General features: G+C 59.9%; 1 protein-coding gene across 1 annotated transcript; it reads left to right on the top strand.

The window, feature by feature from the left end:
* The first annotated feature begins 2,627 nt into the window (after positions 1-2,627).
* Positions 2,628-16,189, top strand: GREP1 (glycine rich extracellular protein 1). The gene is made up of 29 exons (XM_059155247.1): positions 2,628-6,193; positions 6,291-6,344; positions 6,585-6,617; positions 6,729-6,782; positions 7,446-7,487; positions 8,319-8,351; positions 8,441-8,500; positions 9,192-9,221; positions 9,296-9,328; positions 9,413-9,448; positions 9,666-9,695; positions 9,778-9,810; positions 10,597-10,632; positions 11,051-11,080; positions 11,174-11,206; positions 12,010-12,063; positions 12,204-12,236; positions 12,316-12,345; positions 12,597-12,632; positions 13,350-13,394; positions 13,648-13,689; positions 13,805-13,837; positions 14,271-14,330; positions 14,413-14,442; positions 14,533-14,592; positions 14,742-14,855; positions 15,125-15,169; positions 15,269-15,322; positions 15,546-16,189. The coding sequence occupies exons 2-29, from the start codon at positions 6,311-6,313 to the stop codon at positions 15,569-15,571; spliced, it is 1,179 nt and encodes a 392-aa protein (XP_059011230.1). The 5' UTR covers positions 2,628-6,193; positions 6,291-6,310; the 3' UTR covers positions 15,572-16,189.
* Positions 16,190-16,806: the final 617 nt, after the last annotated feature.

Genomic DNA, 16,806 nt, shown 5'->3' with positions numbered 1-16,806 from the left:
CATTGTGTCTGCACCTTCAGGGAACATTACAGTTCATGGACCAGCACGGGAGGGCCTGGCATATCAGGTTAGGCCCATAGACCTGGAGCTTCTCTGGGCCTGGATCTGTCCCCCCCTCCTTTGCATTTGCATCTCTGGCAGCCACAGCCCCTGTGACTCAGGCAGGGTCCTTGTGAAAGACCCCAAGCTTGTCCCCAGGAGGCCTGGAGAAGCAGGTGGGCCTCTCTCCAGCTGCCATCCCCTCTGCCAGTCCCATCTCCCAGGAGTCCGGGGCCTTGGGCTTCTTCCAGCTGCCCAGTCTTGCAAAGCCTGCTTTGCAATTATTTAAAGTAAATATTTTTAAAATTCAAAAATATACTTCCAAGGGATATTTCCCTCTGTGGAAGGACTGTATTATGAAGTTAAGTACAGATAGTAGGAGAGAGCACCAGTCGTGGAGTAAGGAAAATTAGGGCTCTATCCTGCTTTGCTGTACACGTAAGCTGTGCTGTCCTGAGAGAGTTGCTTTGTTTCTGGACCTGTTTCCATGTTTGTAAAATGGAGATGGTAGTTCCCACGTCCTTGTAGGATAGGAGAACTACATAACAAAATGAATGCAAAGGGCTTAGCTCAAGGCCGAGGAAGCACACAGTAGGAGCTTACTCACCGTTTAATAATACCAGCAACATTCTGTCATTTGTATCGAGTTGTACAGGTTTTCAAAGCAGCTGCCGGGGCCAAAAGGAAGTTCCTGGGGAGAGGAACCGGGACCCCCACACCCGCCCCGGGGTCACAGGGGCAGAGGCAAGGGCCCGCAGGCTTTGAGACCAAACAACTTGGAGGGGGCTGGGCCCGCCAAGAACCCCCGCCACACCTCCGCCCAAGCTCTGGGTTCCCGGGGTCCCGCCCGCACTCAGGTGAGAGCCGGCTCGAGCCCCGCGCGCCCCCGTGTGTCCCGTCGCCGCAACAGCGCCATGGCCACACCCAGACTCTCCCAAGGAAGTCGGACTAAGGTGACTTAAGCAAAGCAAGGAAAGGACGGCCCAAGTGCAAACAGGGCACCGTAATGAAGAGGGGATTGTGGTGTGTGCGTCCGGGGAGCTGGTCTTGGTGTCAGGTGCGGTGGGTGTTGTATAGGTGTGTTAGTGTGCATTTGTCTTACCCACGCTTCTGGGTGTGTGCCTCATTTCACACTAGCACAGGTTTAATAAATCTGGCGGCGGGTGGAGACAGGGAATTAACAGAGGTCAGCGTTGGGAGAGCCTGGAGGTGCTGGCAGTGGTGTCCTGGAGGCAGCCAGGGCAGGGGTCTCCACTGAAGAGCTGCCTAATGGAGGGCCGAGTGGGTGACCCGAAGGGATTGAGCACAGTCGCAGGGTCACGGGGCGCCTGCCTCCCCTCCAGCTGTCCTCCCCAAATTCCCTCCCACCCGGGCAGGTGCTGCTCTGAGCAGCTGGCTGGGAGTCTGCTGACAGGCTTTGCCATTTTAGGCAACAGGCTTCCTGGGCCTCGGCTTTGCACTCCCAACACCCAGCTGTCGCCTTGCCCTGGGCTCTTAGCTCTATCCCCTCAAAGTTGCTCCTCTCCTTGGAAGCTGAGCCACCATGTCCTCACGCCTGGAAGAGAAGGTTCCCGAGGCTGGGACTCCATCAGAGTCTCTCCCTGCCCCCACGTGGTCCAGCGGCTCTTAGCCAGGCTGGCTTGGCCCAAGCTGGGGATGACCTGAAGGGACTGGATGTGATGGGGTAGGGGTGGTGCCATTGCATGGGCCAGGGGTGCCCCACTGGGCTTGGCCCCCAGCAGCATGAAGCTGGCCCAAGCCCCAGGCTGGCTGGCATTTTCCACCGGCCCATGCCAGCCCCCAGGCAGCCTGGCAGTGGCAGTGGGCACCAGCATTCCCTTTGGCAGAAGACTTGCAGGCACTCGGCCCGAACCCCCTGCATGGTCCCTCCTGGTCTGTGCCCACCTCCTGGTGGGCCAAGCTTCCCTGGCACCCAGTGGGGCAAGCCTTGTGTCTAGGTCTGTAGAGGAGGCTGTTAGCTATACTGAGTCTAAAGCACACATCTTGGGCCCAGAGTGACATGAGGCGGGCAGAGAACAACACAGTGTCTGTAATAACTGGGCCTGCGGACTATCTGTCTTCAAGTCCCAGGCCCCCTGCTTGGGAGCTGTAGGACCTGAGCCCACTCCCATCTGTAAGACGGGAGTAAGAAGCTTTTTGCCCATCTGTAAGACGGGAGTAAGAAGCAGCTCCCCCCAGTAGCCCTGACACGCTGGATGTCAGTGTCATCGTTGTAGAGGAAAGAGAACGGGCCCAGGGAGGCTGGGTTCCTGCTCCGGCATCCTGGCCGGATAGAGCAGGTATTTGAACCCAGTCGGAATTTGACTGGTAACCACAAGCCCATTCTGAGGCTCTTGAGGAGACCAGAGAGCCGGTGCTTGCCTTCACGAGGTGGAGCAGGTGGCCTGGCAGGAAGCCCTTCCCTGGCAGGAAGCAGAGATCGTCCCAGCTGTTCTGGGCTCTCATGGGGTGGCTGGGCCCAGGGGCCTGGGGCCCCTCCCAGCAGCCAGTAAAAGGTCCAGCCCTCAGGATTCTGGCTCATAGCTCTATGCCAGGCAGGGGAAGCAGTGGGCACATGGGGGCACCTCACCGGGGACACCGGGCTGAGGGGGCCTAGTGGGAACAGAGGGGCCGTGGGAGTGTGGTAGTGGTCCTAGGGTGCAGCCTGGGATGTGGGTGGAAGGGCATGGACAGGCACGTGTCCGTGCTGGGGGGCATCTGCTCAAAGCCCTGCTGTGGCTAGAGGTGGCCTCTGCATGTGCCATGGTCTTGGGAGCCCTGCAGCAGGCGGATTCCCCACCATAGTCCCTGTCTAGGCCCTCAACCCGTCAGGCAGCCCCACCTGATAGGCCGCCCTCCTTAGCCAGAGGTGCCAGGAGGGGCTGGCTGGGCAGGGGCCAGACCCTCAGACAGACAGGGTGTGGACCATTTTGGACAAGGGCCCAGAGGGGCTGAGTCACTGCTGTCCCCAGCCAGCTCAGAGGTAGGGGGTTCACTCCTGGCACTTCCAGGCCTGCCTCTTCTGTCTTCTCGTAGTTGGCTCCCCACCAAGCCCCCCACCTGGCCCAGGCTCTTCTGCCACCCTAGAAACAGAGTGCTTCCTATCTCCACTGCCCCCTAGGCAGTGCCCTTCCCTCCAGTCCCCCAGCCTTGGAGTAACTGCTGCTAGAGCTGAGCAGGAGACCAAGGTGACACCGAGAGGGCCTCCTGTGGCAGGTGGACTCCCACCAAGCCTTCAGGCAATGGCAGTGGTCCCTTGACAGGCTCCTTCTGTGTCACCGCTTCTTATGGAAGGGGGTGGGGGCAGCTCCTGCTTTGGTCCCGGAGTCTCCGGGCTTAGACGAGCTAATTGCCTGGCTCTTCCTGGACAGCCTCATTGTCAGACCCAGTGTCCTGCACTGCTGCTTCTCCACGTGCCTCTGGGACAGTGTGGCCTCTGCCCCCCACTCTCCGTGCAACACAGTAACTCCTTCGGGCTCTGCTGCCAGCCTCCCCCCCCCATTTCTGGGCCTGGCTTTCCCTCCTCTCTCCAGCTGTGTTTGGGCTGGGCCTGGGGTGCCTGCCTGCCCTTTGCCAGCTGCGGGGAGGGAATCTGAGCCCCCAAGGCCTGGCGCCAGGGCCCCAATCCTGACAGGGGTGGAGTAAGCCTCGGGGGCCAGGTGGGGGCCTGTCCCGGCTGTCAGCACTCATGATGGATGAGGGGTGGGGCAGGGAGAAGGCCGGGCTCTGGAGTCCTGCCATGGAAAGAGGTGGGGGGCTGGCCCCCTGGGGTCTGCCAACAGAGCCTCTGCCCCTCACAGCTGGGGGGTCTGGGTGAGAGACCCCACCCAGGAGAGGTGCTTAAAGGCCCAAAGGGTGAGTGCCCTCCCACTCCACTCGGCATAATGCGCACCTGGGCCTTCCCCGCAGCCCTTCTCCTGCTCTGCCTGGCTTCAGAAAGCCTACAAGGCGGTGAGGGGAGGGCAGGAAGCAGGCAGCTGAGATTGGGGCTGGGAGGGCTAGGGACAGCACTGGGCCAATGCTGGGGCTCTGGGTGTGTGAGTTCTGGGGGGCAGGATTATGGGGGGGTTCAGGGACAGATGCCTGGGTCCTTCTCCCTCTCAATCTCTGGGGTCCCCATCCCGAGTCTGCGCCTCCTTGCTCCCCAGGACTACCTCCCTTGTCTCTGGGCCCAGGGAAAGGTAAGTGGTCCTTGTTGGCACTGGGGTCAAGGGAGAGGGCCTGGTTTCTCCCCTGCGGGTCCAGGAGATCTCTGGGAGAGAGCCCCAGATGTTCCCTACCTAGTTCTGGGATCCCGATGTGGGGCCCAGGAGAGCACAGGGTCCCTCCCTGTCTTCATGGCAGACACTCTTGCCCGTGGTTAGCTCGAGTGTGGGGAGCAAAGACACCCCACACCTTTGGAACCAGGGTGAGGTACGGCAGCACATCAATGACAGGCATGAGACATCTCAGAGGAGGGGCTTGGAACTGGGTCTCCAAGGGGGTCAAGCTAGGACAGGGAAGAGTAAGGACATCCTGGCAGTGAGAAGGGGCAAAGGCTGGGAGGTAGGGCGGAGGTGAGAAGACGAGGCTGGTGGCCAAGGGGCTGGGCAGGTAGGGGCAGAGTGTCGCAGAAGAGTCTTCAGTCCGGGGATCTGTGGGGTCCTCAGGGTAGGAGAAGGGGCTCCATCCTGAGACCTGATGCACCAAAGCTAGCTGCAAGAGAGAAAGATGAGGGGGTGGGGCACCAGGAAGGGAGGGGTCCAGAGACTCTCCAGAGTAGGAATGGAGTGGGGAGGGGGGTGGTGGTCGTGCCCCTGCAGAAGGAGCAGGGGGATCTGCCCCCAGGGGTCCAGCCCGAACACCTCCCCCCAAGCCCCTGCCTCCAGGCTGCTCACCTGGTGCTGTCCTCACCCCTCCTGTGACCGGAGAGGAAACTGAGGCCCAAAGGGGGTTACATTCTTGCTTGCACAGCAGAAGGGGTAGCATTCATGTTCAGCCCTTTGCCCCCTCCTAAGTTAACCCCCTTCTCCGCAACCCACAGGCTTCAGGATCCCCAAAGGCTACAGATCAGGTAAAGCTGGCTGAGAGGATGAGCAGGGTGGGAGCAGCTGTGTCCTCCGAATGAGGGTGAGGAACCCCAGCTCCCAGCCCCTCCCGACCCTTCGGGCTCAACTTCCTGTCTTCATCCCCAACCCCCCAGGCTATGGCTTCCCCAGTGGCCTGGGAGCAGGTGAGAAATGGACAAATGGGAGTTGGGAGAAGCACCACCTCAAAAATATGTGGGGACAGTGCTGATCCCACCCCGCCCCCATCCCCAGAGAAGTGAACTGTGACCCTTTCAGGCTGGTCTCCTTTTCCTCCTGTACACACTCCCCTCCCACGTAGGAATCCTGCTCTGATGTCATCTCACCTGTGTGCCCCACCCCGGACATCCCCCAACTCTTTCCTGTCCCTGCTTGTTGTCTGTGCTGCTCCCACTGAGCCCCGTGCAGTGGGGGCAAGTCTGGCTCACTGCATGTCCCCAGGGCCAACTGAGAGTGGGCTCCAAGGCCCCCTTCCCCGTTCACCAACGGGCCTCTACATCTCTGGGGTGGGCAGATAGGAGCTGAATTCCCATAGGCCTGCTGCTCAGAAGCAGCAGGGAGGGTCCTGGGCCCCTTACCTAGTCCCTGGATCTCCCCTGGCTTCTGAGGGAAACCTGTCCAGCCCCAGCTCTGCCCCCCCTTTCTTTCACACCCTTTATCTCCATTTGTCCCCCCAGGATTTGGGAACGGGAATGGGCTGGGAGCCCAGCCAGGTGAGATTAGCGGGTACTAGGGGTTGGTTCGGTTGGTTCTATCTGCCTCCCTCCCAGGCCTTAGAGGGAAGGATCAGAATTTTTCAATGACTGAGGCAGGCAGACAGGGAGCCTTCCAGTTTGCCATTTCTGGTGTGGTCCAAGGGTCCTGTACCCCCTGTACCCTAGTGAGGACTCCAAACCTCCCCTGTTCATCCCTCCCTCTCCCTGTGGGTCCTCTAGCTCTAACTGGCTACAGAACAGGTAGAGGTGGGCCCAGGGTCATTGGGAGCTGGGGTCAGGATTCTAGGTATTCCAGAAATGGGATTTGAGACCCTTACTTGGGCCCCATCTCCCTTTCAGGCACTGGAGGGGGTGTGAAGCCCCCGAAGCCAGGTGAGCCCCCACCCTGTTTCTCCCCATCTCTGTTTTGCCTCCCCCCTCCCTGTTATTCTCTTATTCCCCCTTGACCCCCTCTTTTCCTATTCCCCAGGGTTTGGAAATGGGCTGGCAATGGGGACCTTCCCAGGTGCTGTCGCCCAGCCAGGTAAGGTGGGAGAATAGCTGAGGGCTGATAAGGCTGGGTGGGCACTGGGAGGGTCTTTTCCCAGGCTCCCCCAGGGCAGAACTGCTGACTCGCTGGGGGAGGAAAGAAAAAGGGCACCCCTCTTTCACCCCCATCTCAGCTGGGACCCCAGAAGCCCTGTGACCTCTCATCATGGCCTTGGAGCCCCAGAAAGGGGCTGGGCCCCTGGGACTCCCTCATCCACCACTTCTCTCCCCCCAGGTTATGGAGGGGGTGTGAGACCCCAGAAGCCAGGTGAGATGCCCCATCCACGCCCACCCCCCTCTCCACCTTGCCTTCTGTCTGGCTCCCTGTGAAGCCCAGCCCACTCCCTCTGGCTTACTCCCTCTGGCTCTGTCTCTCCAGTATATGGAAATGGACTGGGAGCCGGTTCCTTCCCAGGGCTGGGAGCCCAGCCAGGTGAGGACACCTGGAGCCTGAGCCCGGGGAGGGAAAAGCAGGAGGAGGTGTAGAGTTGGAACAGGGATGAAGTAGGGGAGAAAGTTAGGGGTGGGGCCATGGGGAGGTTGGGGGGCCTCTTGGTCTCTCCTCAGGCCTGGGATGGGGAATGGATCCTCAGAGGCCAGGTAAGGGGAGAGCAGCCCTCTCTCCATGTCCCCCCCTTGGGCACGTGTTACCCCTCTAAGGGACTCCTCTCTTCATTGGGCTGCTGCTGTCATTTCCATGGCCTGACCCTCTGGAACGGTCTTTTTGATTTCCAATCCCTTCTCGGAGCATGCTTCCTGCAAAGAGCAGTTGAGGGACACAGAGGTCCTGGGTGAGGGCGGCACAGGTCAGGGGAGCCCCCCAGAGCAGCCACACTGGCCCAGCTCCAGCCCTCTCTCTACAGGCCCTGTGGCTCAGAATGGTGGCCAGGCACCAGGTACGGGGTGGGGGCCAGGGGGGCAGAGGCGTGAGTGTGGGGCTTCAAGGGAGCTCCAGGCTCTCTCATCTGGTCCCTGATCCTTTCTCAGGAGTTGGAGGGGGCATAAAACCTCAAAAGCCAGGTGCGCTGCCTGCTGTCCCTGTGTCTCCGTCCTCTTCTGCCTGGCTTCCCCTTACTCCCTCTTGCTGTCTTCCCAGGACTCGGCAATGGGAATGGTATGGGACTCGGAGCCCAGCCAGGTAAGGGCATCTGGGCCGAGCTGGGGTTCTGGGGAGGAGCTAGGGAGGTCAGGGACTGGAGGGCAGAAAACTGACTCCTCGGGGAACAGGATGGGACGAGATCCATATGCGGCTCTGGGTGTTGCCCTAGTCCCTAATTCTCCCCGAGCCCACTCCTCACATTGCTTTTCCTCTCTAGGCTGCAGCTGGCAATAGCCAGGGGCCTGGCCAGGCTGGGGCAGCTTGGGGTGGGGGCACAAGGCTGGAGCGGTCAAGGTCCCGGCCATGCCTTGAGTGCAAGCACAGGGTCTCTTAGGGGCTCCTTCATTCCACCAGCGTTCAAGTTTGCCTGTCCTGGGCCAGCCAGCACGCCCAGCCCTGAGGGGCTTTAACCTTGCAAAGGCCCACACCCTTGGGGTTTTAAGCCAGAGAGAGCCACCCTTGGCCCCAGGGCTGGGTGGGAGGACTGAAGGAGGCTGGGCTCGGAAGCATGGTGGCAGGAGATGTGGGGTTTAAACGTGGGCCAGAGGGCAGCTGTGGGGACAGGTCTGAGGGATGGGTCCCTTGCAGCCTGCCTTCCCAGACCCTCTCCTGTCATAGGCTCCATGGCCCCCTCCCTGACTCTGGTAGCCAGGCTGAACGGAGGGATGTGTGAGGGGAGGGATCCATGCAGCAGGGTGGGGGAACCCGGGGGCCTATTTCAGCACCACCCCACTTTTCCATGTCACCCCCTCCCCCCAGCAGATGTCACAGCTCATAATCGCTTTGGACCAGGGGTAGCAAGGGGATGGGGTTGAAGCTGGGACCCAGGGCTGGGCTTCTGGGTCCCTCACCTGCTAGTCTCTCCCCCAGGCTTTGGAGGGGGCGGAAAACCCCAGAAGCCAGGTGAGCCCTGTTCTTTGTCTCCCTGTCAGTATCTCTTTGTGCTCCCAAGCCCCAGATCCCCCGTATTCCCTCTTGCTCTGTCTCCCCAGGATTCGGGAATGGGAACGGGCTGGGAGGTGGCGCCTTCCCGGGAGTAGGAGCCCAACCAGGTGAGGCTCTGAGGCTCTAGGAGGATAGGGGTCACTGGGGGTGCCTAGGCCTGGTTAGGATCTGAGGGAGCAGGAGGGGCTGGGGGAGAAACACAGACAGCCTCCTGGCCTTCCCTCTGCCTGGGAGCCACGTGAGACCCGCTGTCCACTGCTGCCTCTCCCTCCTGGTGTGAGCAACACTGGTTCAGCCCACCAGAGGCTGGCCAGGTGGGAGACAGGCCCCCCTGGAGGTTGGGGTGCGCTGGGACGGGTGGACAGGAAGGGAGTGTGAGCACAAGTGGGGAGCCAGGAGCATCTGGGGAAGGGGTTGCGGAGGCCAGGGGGAGGACCGCTGGCTGGGGCCCACTGAATCAGTGGGTGCTTGAGCTGCGGCCTCCAAGAGAGACTGGAGAGGGCAGCGGCTCTGGAAACAGCTCAGAGGCCAAGGTGGCAGGAGCAAGAAAGGAGCTGGTGCTTGGGGAGGCGGAGCCGGGTCACCCAGTCTGCTGGTCTCCCCCACTGGCTGATGCATGTGGTGGCAGTGACAGCCGTCCAGGAGGGACCCAGGCAGTGGGGATGATGTTCAGGTTTCCCAGGGAATTGGGCCCCAGGGGGAGAGTAGGGGCTCCACTGGGTGGGGGTGGCCGTCGTTGGATTCCAGGGGGAACCTCAGAGAGAGGCTGGCCCCAGAGCCCCTCTTGCCTTCCAGCAGGTCCTGCAACTCAAAATGGCTACAGACCAGGTAGGCACCTTCTAGGGCTCTAAGGACATCTGGAGATGGGGACCAGGCTCTCATCTGCTCCCTGTCTTCACTAGGTTTTGGAGGGGGTATGAAGACCCAGAAACCAGGTGAGCCTCACCCCTGCCTATCTCTCTCCACCACCAAACCCTAAACTCCCCTCTCCCATTCACACAGCCCCCTCTGTCCCCCAGGGCTCGGGAACAGCAACGGCTTGGGAGCCCAGCCAGGTGAGACTGCTGGGGTCTGCGGGTAAGCATCTGGGCACCCTCTCCCACCTCCCTCCAGGCCTGGCAGGGGCAGGATTAGTAAATAATGGGGGGGTTGCTGAGCGGAAGCTTCCAGGATTCCAGCTTTCGGGCTTGGCTTTGAAGCGAGCACCTTCACCTCTGTGTCAGCTTGACCCCCCAGACCCCATCTCCCAACTCACCCTTCCTCTTCCCACAGGCCTAGTGACCCAGAATGGATACGGAGCAGGTAAAAGCAGGGTGGGGAAGACTCTGGGGAGGCCTTGAGATGGGGCTTCTGGGCCCTTCACCTGCTCCTGTATCTTCTCCAGGCTTTGGGGGGGCCATGAAGCCCCAGAAACCAGGTGAGTCTGGCCCGGTCTTGTCTGTGTCCATGGGTCCCTTGAAGCCAGAGCACCCCCTTCTCAGGCTCCCTGTCACTCTCTAGGATCTGGGACCTGCTGGGAGGCATGGCCATCTCAGGGGCCTGGGCCCAGGCTTTTCTCAGGGAGAGAGGAAGGCGGAGGGCTGGCTTCCAAGTGGTGGGGAGGTGGGAGCTTAGCCTGTGGCCGGGGAGGCCTGGGGAGGGAGGAGGTGACCTCTCTCTTGTACCGCGGCTTCTTTGCCCCACACTCCCATGCTGAGGCTCTGTCCTGCCTCCTCCTGAACCCCTCCAAAACCAGCCCTTCCTGTCCACACCTGTTTGTCCTCCTCTGGATATGGGAGGACTAGGAGGGGCACCTGGGAGGCTTAGTGGGTTAAGCCTCTGCCTTCAGCTTGGGTCATGATCTCAGGGTCCTGGATCATATGAGGCTCTCTGCTCAGCAGGGAGCCTGCTTCCTCTGTCTCTGCCTACTTGTGATCTCTGTCTGTCAAATGAATGGAATCTTTAAAAAAAAAAAGAAGAAGAAGAAGAAAGGACCAGGAGCCCAGCCGTGAGGGGTGCCGAGGAGTTGGGAGAAACTGGGGGCACAGGGGACCCTGAGGAGAGGTCTGGTGGGTGGACATCAGCCTCCACCTCCCCAAGCCTGGGGGGTGGAGGTAAAACCCAGAAGCCAGGTGAACCTCACCCCTGCCTGTCTCTCTCCACCTCCCCCAAACCCCGAGTTTTCCTGCCCCCATTCACACCCCTATCTATCTGTCCCTCCCAGGATTTGGGAATGGCGACGGGCTGGGAGGCCAGCCAGGTGAGACTGGTGGGGTCTGGGGGGTACAAGTCTGGGCATCCTCTCCTGCTTCCCTGGTGGCCTGGCAGGAGGGTGGGTTAGCCTAGGAGCAGCTGGGCCTCCAGGCTGGGCTCTTAAGGGGGACCACAGGCGGTTCCCCCACCTGAGCCAGCCCCAACCCCCTGGTCATCCTTCCTCCCCGCACGGGCCCTCCAGCTCCCAGAGGCTGCAGAGCAGGTACTGAGGGGAGAAGAGAGAAGGGCCTGGCAGGGAGCACTGGTCCTCACCCAGGCCATGTTGGGGGCGGGGTTTCCTGCCAGACTAGGTGAGGGCGGGGCTGGCGATTAAATGGAAGTTGCAGGAGGCCCCGGAGGCCTGGGTTTCCGGCTCCCCCCGACCCACCCCGGTCCCCCGTACCTGAGCCTCTCCATCTCCACAGGCCCTGCGGTTCCCGTGGGCTACGGACCAGGTAGGGAAGCGGGCGCTGGGGCCAGACCCTGGGGTTCTGGAGAGGCCCAGAGAAGGGGAGCAGGTCACTCACCTGTTCCCATCTCTTCTTCAGGCATCGGTGAGGGCGGGAAGCTGCAGAAACCAGGTAAGGCTTTCTTTCCTGTGAGTCCTGCAAGACGGGGACTTCTAATAAGATAGAACTATTTGGTCTCTGGGTCCTGGCACAGAACCCCTCAAAGCCTAGGAATTTCCTAAGTGCGGAGACCGGTAGAGTATCTTTTGTTATGTTAATGGAGACTTTTGGAGAGCCTCGTGTCTTCTAAGGTTGGGGCTGCTTGCTGGGGGCACCCAGCTTGGGACTGGAGGGTTGGAACTTTCAGTCCCTCCCTTGACCTCTGGAGATGGAAAGGGTCACCAGCCTTGCCTGTGTAAGGGAGCCTCCCTAAAACCCCAAAAGGGCTTCTGGGGTGGCGGGTGACCCCTTGGAGGCCTGGGGAGTGCAGAGGCCCCTCCAGCCTTCCCACACGCCTGGCCTCTTTATCCTCCATCTGCTGGCCCCGAGTGCTAGCCTTTATAAAGAGCCTGGATTCTAGTAAGGAAACTTTTCCTGAGTTCTGTGAGCTGCTCTAGCAAATCGGTCCCACGCAAGGAGCTGGGTTCCTAGCCAGAGGGTCAGACGTACCGCTGGGCTGAGGGTGCTTGAAATGAGGGGGTGGGGGACTGACCCCTTCACCTGTGGGGTCTGAGGCTGTCTGCAGGTGGCTGGTGTCAGGGTTGAGGCATGTTGTCAGACACCCAGCTGGTGTTGGGAGAATTGCTTGGTGCTGTGGGGAAGTTCTAGAATTGGGGTCAGCGTCAGAATCAGGCCCCCACTGCTCTCTAACCCCAGAAACTGTCTATTCCTCTCACTGCTTTCCCCCTTCCCAATCCACACACCCTGTCTCCCAGTTTACAGGAATGGGCTGGGAGCCAGAGTCTTCCCAGGCCAAGGGGCCCAGCCAGGTGAGGGAGGCCATAGGGCGGGGGTGGGGGGGGGTGGGAGGGGGGAGGGCAGGGCCCCAGGGGGCGCAGAGTTGGGTCCTGGGAAGAGAAGGGGCAGGGTGGCATCCAGCTGTCACTCAGCCTATTTCTGTCTCTCCCAGGCCTGGGAAGGGGCATGAGCCCTCTAAAGCCAGGTGAGCCCATTCCCGCCCCTCCCCCACCTTGCCCTGAGGTTGCCGCTGCCAGAGCCCTCACACCTGCTTTTCTCCCCAGGCTTTACTCCCGGACTGCAGCTCCCAGCAGGTGAGTGTGGTGGGGGCTTCAGAAGGGGGGCACTGGGCTCTTTCTTGGGAGCTTGAGGTCTGAATTCTGAGGGGGACTGCCTCTCCTGCAGCTCTGGGAGGAGGTGTGAAACCTCAAAAGCCAGGCAAGTGAGAGGACCCCCCCCACCTCCCACCCCCCCCCCCCATCTCTATCCTACACCTCCACCTGCCTCCTTCTAGAACCCTCCTCACTAAATTACTACCACTCATATCCCTGCTTTTTCTCTCCAGGATATGGCAACGGAAATGGGGTGGGGGCCCAACCAGGTGAGGCTCCTGGGGGCAGGGCTGGGAGTGAAGGGAGATGTACCAAGAGAAAGGCAGGAGGGTTGTTGCTGGAACACAGAGGGTCTAGGTGGGCCAAGAGCAGGAGCCATGTTAGGTGGCTGGGTCCTCTTGTACCCCAAGTACCACGGGAGTGGGGCTTTCTCTGGCCTAGCCATGGCCTCCCTCGGAAGCTGTGTCTGCCCTGGAAGTCATTATGGGCTGGTGGCTTGGCCAGGCTGAGGCCGGGAGACTGGCCTGGGGCAGGCGCTAGCCTGGGTTCACTGCCCTCCCCCTTCCTTCCCCATCTAGGTCCCTGCCATGGGAGGGTCCCTCCACTGCTTCTCCCCAGGCCTCCCACTTCGGGGGTCCCTTCTGCTAAAGGGGGCGGCAGCTGGGGCCCCAAATCCCAGCCCTCTCCCCCAGGGCAGAATGGCAAGTTCCCAGGTCAGTGTGGAGTAGGGGCCGGGGATGGGGCACCAGGGGATCCCTGGTCCCAGGAGGGGCTGGGTCTAGCTGGGCTGCTCACAAGCCCCCAGGGCCATTCTCTAGCTAAGACTGAGGCTTGTCACCGAGAGCCAGCTGAGGGAGAGCCTAAACTCTGGCCCTGAGACCCCATGGAACTCCCATTATGGCAGGTGCCCCCATCCCGGGGCAGGTTGCAGCATTCCCAGCCCTCCCCACCCTAAGATCACTTCTGTCCTATGGCTTTCTTCCTAGCACCGACTCCTGCCATCCAGTGGGGGCTGAAACCTCAGAAAGCAGGTGTGACTCTGTCTGCCCCCTGTCCCTAGTCCAGATCAGGTCACTCCTCCATCATCCTTGGGCTGTAGCTGTCCAGGCTCCTAAGGCCAGGAAGTCCCTCCCTGAGTCTACCTGTAGTCTCTCTTGCTGCTTTCTAAGCCCATTTCTTCTGGTTCTGTTCCGTGTCGATAGGGAGTATCCCTTCGTCCTCCTCAGAGCCCTTAAGGTCCATATTTGTCCCCCAAGGAGTTAATGGCCCCCATTCTCCTCACAGGATACCAGCCCCTGAATGGCTATGGACTGGGAACAGAACTGGGTGAGGAGGCCCTTCCCCTTTCCTCCTCTCCTCGCCCCTAGCTCAGGAAGAGGGGAGTCGGAGGCGTTATCTTTCTCTGACTCCTCCGTCTCTGCCCCCATTTCCTCTCTCTCAGGCTTTGGTGGTGGCCTCAAGCCTCAGAAAGTTGGTGAGCCCCCTGAGCCCCCAAGGGTGCAAGCTGGTATCTTCCCTGCGGCAAGCCCTCTTGTCCTTGTGTCTTGCCCTGGCTGGCTCTCTCCCTGAACCAGCACACATCCCGTCTGCAGCAGGCCATAATGCCGGCCAGAGACAGGCCGGAGACAGGAGTCTGCTGAGGGTCAAGTGCACACTGAGGTAAAGTCTTGGGTGCAAAGGGAAGCGGGCCAGAGGGAGGCCAGGAGAGGCTTCCAGAAGGTGGAACAACAGAGTTTGCACAGGGTTGGTTGGCTGAGCATGGGGACCGTGTATGTGAGGCCCTCTCTGGGTTGCCTCCGAGTCAGTCTCTGTCTGTCTGCTGCCTCCTGTCTCTCCACTAGCTGGTCCCCCTGAGCCCCACCCTCAACCCCCACTCACCCAGCCTTTCTCCCACTGCTGTCTTACAGATTTTGCTTATGGGAATGGTCTGGGAGCTGGGGTCTTCCCTGAGGCCCACCTGCAGCCAGGTGCCTGGGAGTGCTGGGGTGGGCTGGGGGGCCCTGGACTGAGGGGTTCCTCCTGTCTCTGACCTTCTCCTCCCTCCTCCAGAGTTTCCCAGGACCAGTGGCTTTAGGAATGGTGAGTCAGGGACAGAGGACAGAGTGCAGGAGCTGGGGGCAGGGGAGGGCCATCCAGGGGCTAGGCAGGAATCACTTGGATTTCTTGCAGGGTATGGGGAGGAAGCACCAGTGTACCCCAAAGCAGCAGTTCCAGGCTCTGAAGGAAATGGTAGGAAATGAGTGTTTAGGGGGTGAACCTGGTAAGGGATGCGGGGACCAAGCCAAGCGGGCAGCGACCTGAAACCCCAGGGGGCTTGTGGGTTCCTGGATGTCTGGCGCTGGTGGGCAGGGGTGCCCACAGTAGCTCTCCTTCTGCAGGTCAGGCCAAGGCCCTAAGGGGCTCTTCTTGGCCCTTCATGCAGCCTTGGGGGCTTGCCTTGAAGCCTGGATATGGGCCTGGAGGCACATACCCAGGGGTCGGAAGCCAGCCAGGTAAGGGGGGGATGCGGAAGAGCATCGTGGGGTTGTCAGGGCTGGCTGTAAGGAGCTGGGTCCTGGGCCAAGGTGCACCCAGAGCCCTGCAGAGAAGGCGTGGGACAGGGACAGGAGGGATTAGGTAGGAATGGATGGGGTTTGAGGAGACGGTTGGAGCTGGGGACCCTGAGTGTGAGCCTGGACACGAGACCAAGATGGGGAAGTGACAGACACCATGTGAGGGCCACTGGGGACTCAGTGCTCCCACCTTCTGTCCCTTCCCCCAGCGACATATGGACAGCTAAGGCCAGAGCTGGGCCCTGGACCGTTTGGTGAGTGGCGGTTTCCCAGGGCCCGGGGTGAAGCTGGGGAGTGCAGGGGGGCTCTAAAGTCCTCTGGTGACCCGGTGCCCTGGCTGATCTATGCCTTAGGCAGCCCTCCAGTGAAGAGAGACAGCAGTGGCCCACTGGGAAATGGCTATGGAGGTGAGAGGGGTCACGGTAGCCCTGTCCCCCACTTGCCCTGTTCACCACGGTTGCCTCTCCAGGCTGCATTGGGGCTGTCCCAGCCCTTGGGAGGGACAGGACACTCTCAGGTCACCAGCAGGTATCTGCTGAGTGATCTTAGAGACCAGAGGTGGGAGAGGGTGCAGGTCCCCTGGGAGGTGAGGAGGGGTCCAGACCTCACCAGGGCCCTGCCTTTTCCCAGGCCACTGTCCTCTTGGGAAATGCTGAACACCGAGGCCCTTTCACTGCCCACCCTGACAGCCTCTCTACCACAGCCGTGTGTTGGGCGAGGAGGGCCAGATCCTGGGGCTTGGCTTCTGGCCGGGGGTCTCCTGCGGGCTAAGAGTATTAATAAAGGTGGCATGCTACCCTGTTGGCCTCTGTGTACTGTCCCGAGGTGGGGCAGGTCGGGGGTGGTTGCTGGTTGGTGTGCGGGCAGTCCAGGCCACCACTTCATTCATCTGTTCCACAAACGGGACAGCACTTTGTCACAGTGTCGTGGGGGACACATCCAAGTTAGGGAGGGGACTGGTGCATTCTTTATGTCTACATTTATAACCAGCTTATTAGTTATTCAAGTAAAAATCTTTCTCTCTTAAGCCTTCCACTTGCCTCCCAATGTTATTGCACTGATCAATTTTATTATTTGATGTAAAACTCACTTTCACATTCTCCGAATCATGTTCAGTTAGATTATGGGTTTAAGGGACACCTGGGTGGCTCAGTGGGTTAAAGCCTCTGCCTTCAGCTCAAGTCATGATCCCAGGATCCTGGGATTGAGCCCCACATCGGGCTCTCTGCTCATCAGGGAGCCTGCTTCCTCCTCTCGCTCTGCCTGTCTCTCTGCCTACTTGTGACCTCTGTCTGTCAAATAAATCTTAAAAAAAAAATTATAAGTTTGATAGATCTGACTTCCCCCTGAATATTTAGCGTGCCTTACAAACCTGACTAGCTCAATTCCCATAGACACTTAAATTACACGCAGAATCTCCTTGATCTGCAAATCCCACCAGTAACTTCTTCCTAAGCACTTAAGGGGCTCTTGGAAAGGAATAAATCAGAACTTTAATATCTCAGATTACTGAACATTTCAAACGTCTTGAAAAGCCAGTTACTAATCCAGTATCCTATTAGTGCTAATGGATTGCTGCTTTTTCTTATCCTCTGATTACAAATTTGCTTGCCCAGAAATGCAGAAGCAAAGGACTCTTTTTACTTGGGTCCAGAACGGAAGTTGTACAACTGGCGTTTGACCTGCCACTCTGAACTTTTCCTCAGAGACAGGCCAGTCCCACTCAGCCACTCAACCTACTGAGCCACCCAGGCACCCGGTGGACTCTGCCTTTTTCACAGAACTTGGTTAAGCCTCTGCCTTCGACTCGTATCATGATCTAAAGGTCCTGGGACCCAGTCCCTCCTTAGCCGGGAGTCTGCTTCTCTCTCCTTGCTCCTCTCTGTCCAAC

Source organism: Mustela lutreola, chromosome 17 (genome assembly GCF_030435805.1).
Source record: "Mustela lutreola isolate mMusLut2 chromosome 17, mMusLut2.pri, whole genome shotgun sequence".
In the NCBI taxonomy this organism is placed as follows: Eukaryota; Metazoa; Chordata; class Mammalia; order Carnivora; family Mustelidae; genus Mustela; species Mustela lutreola.
Note: the sequence above shows the minus strand (reverse complement) of the source record. Positions and strands in the feature narration are given on the sequence as shown.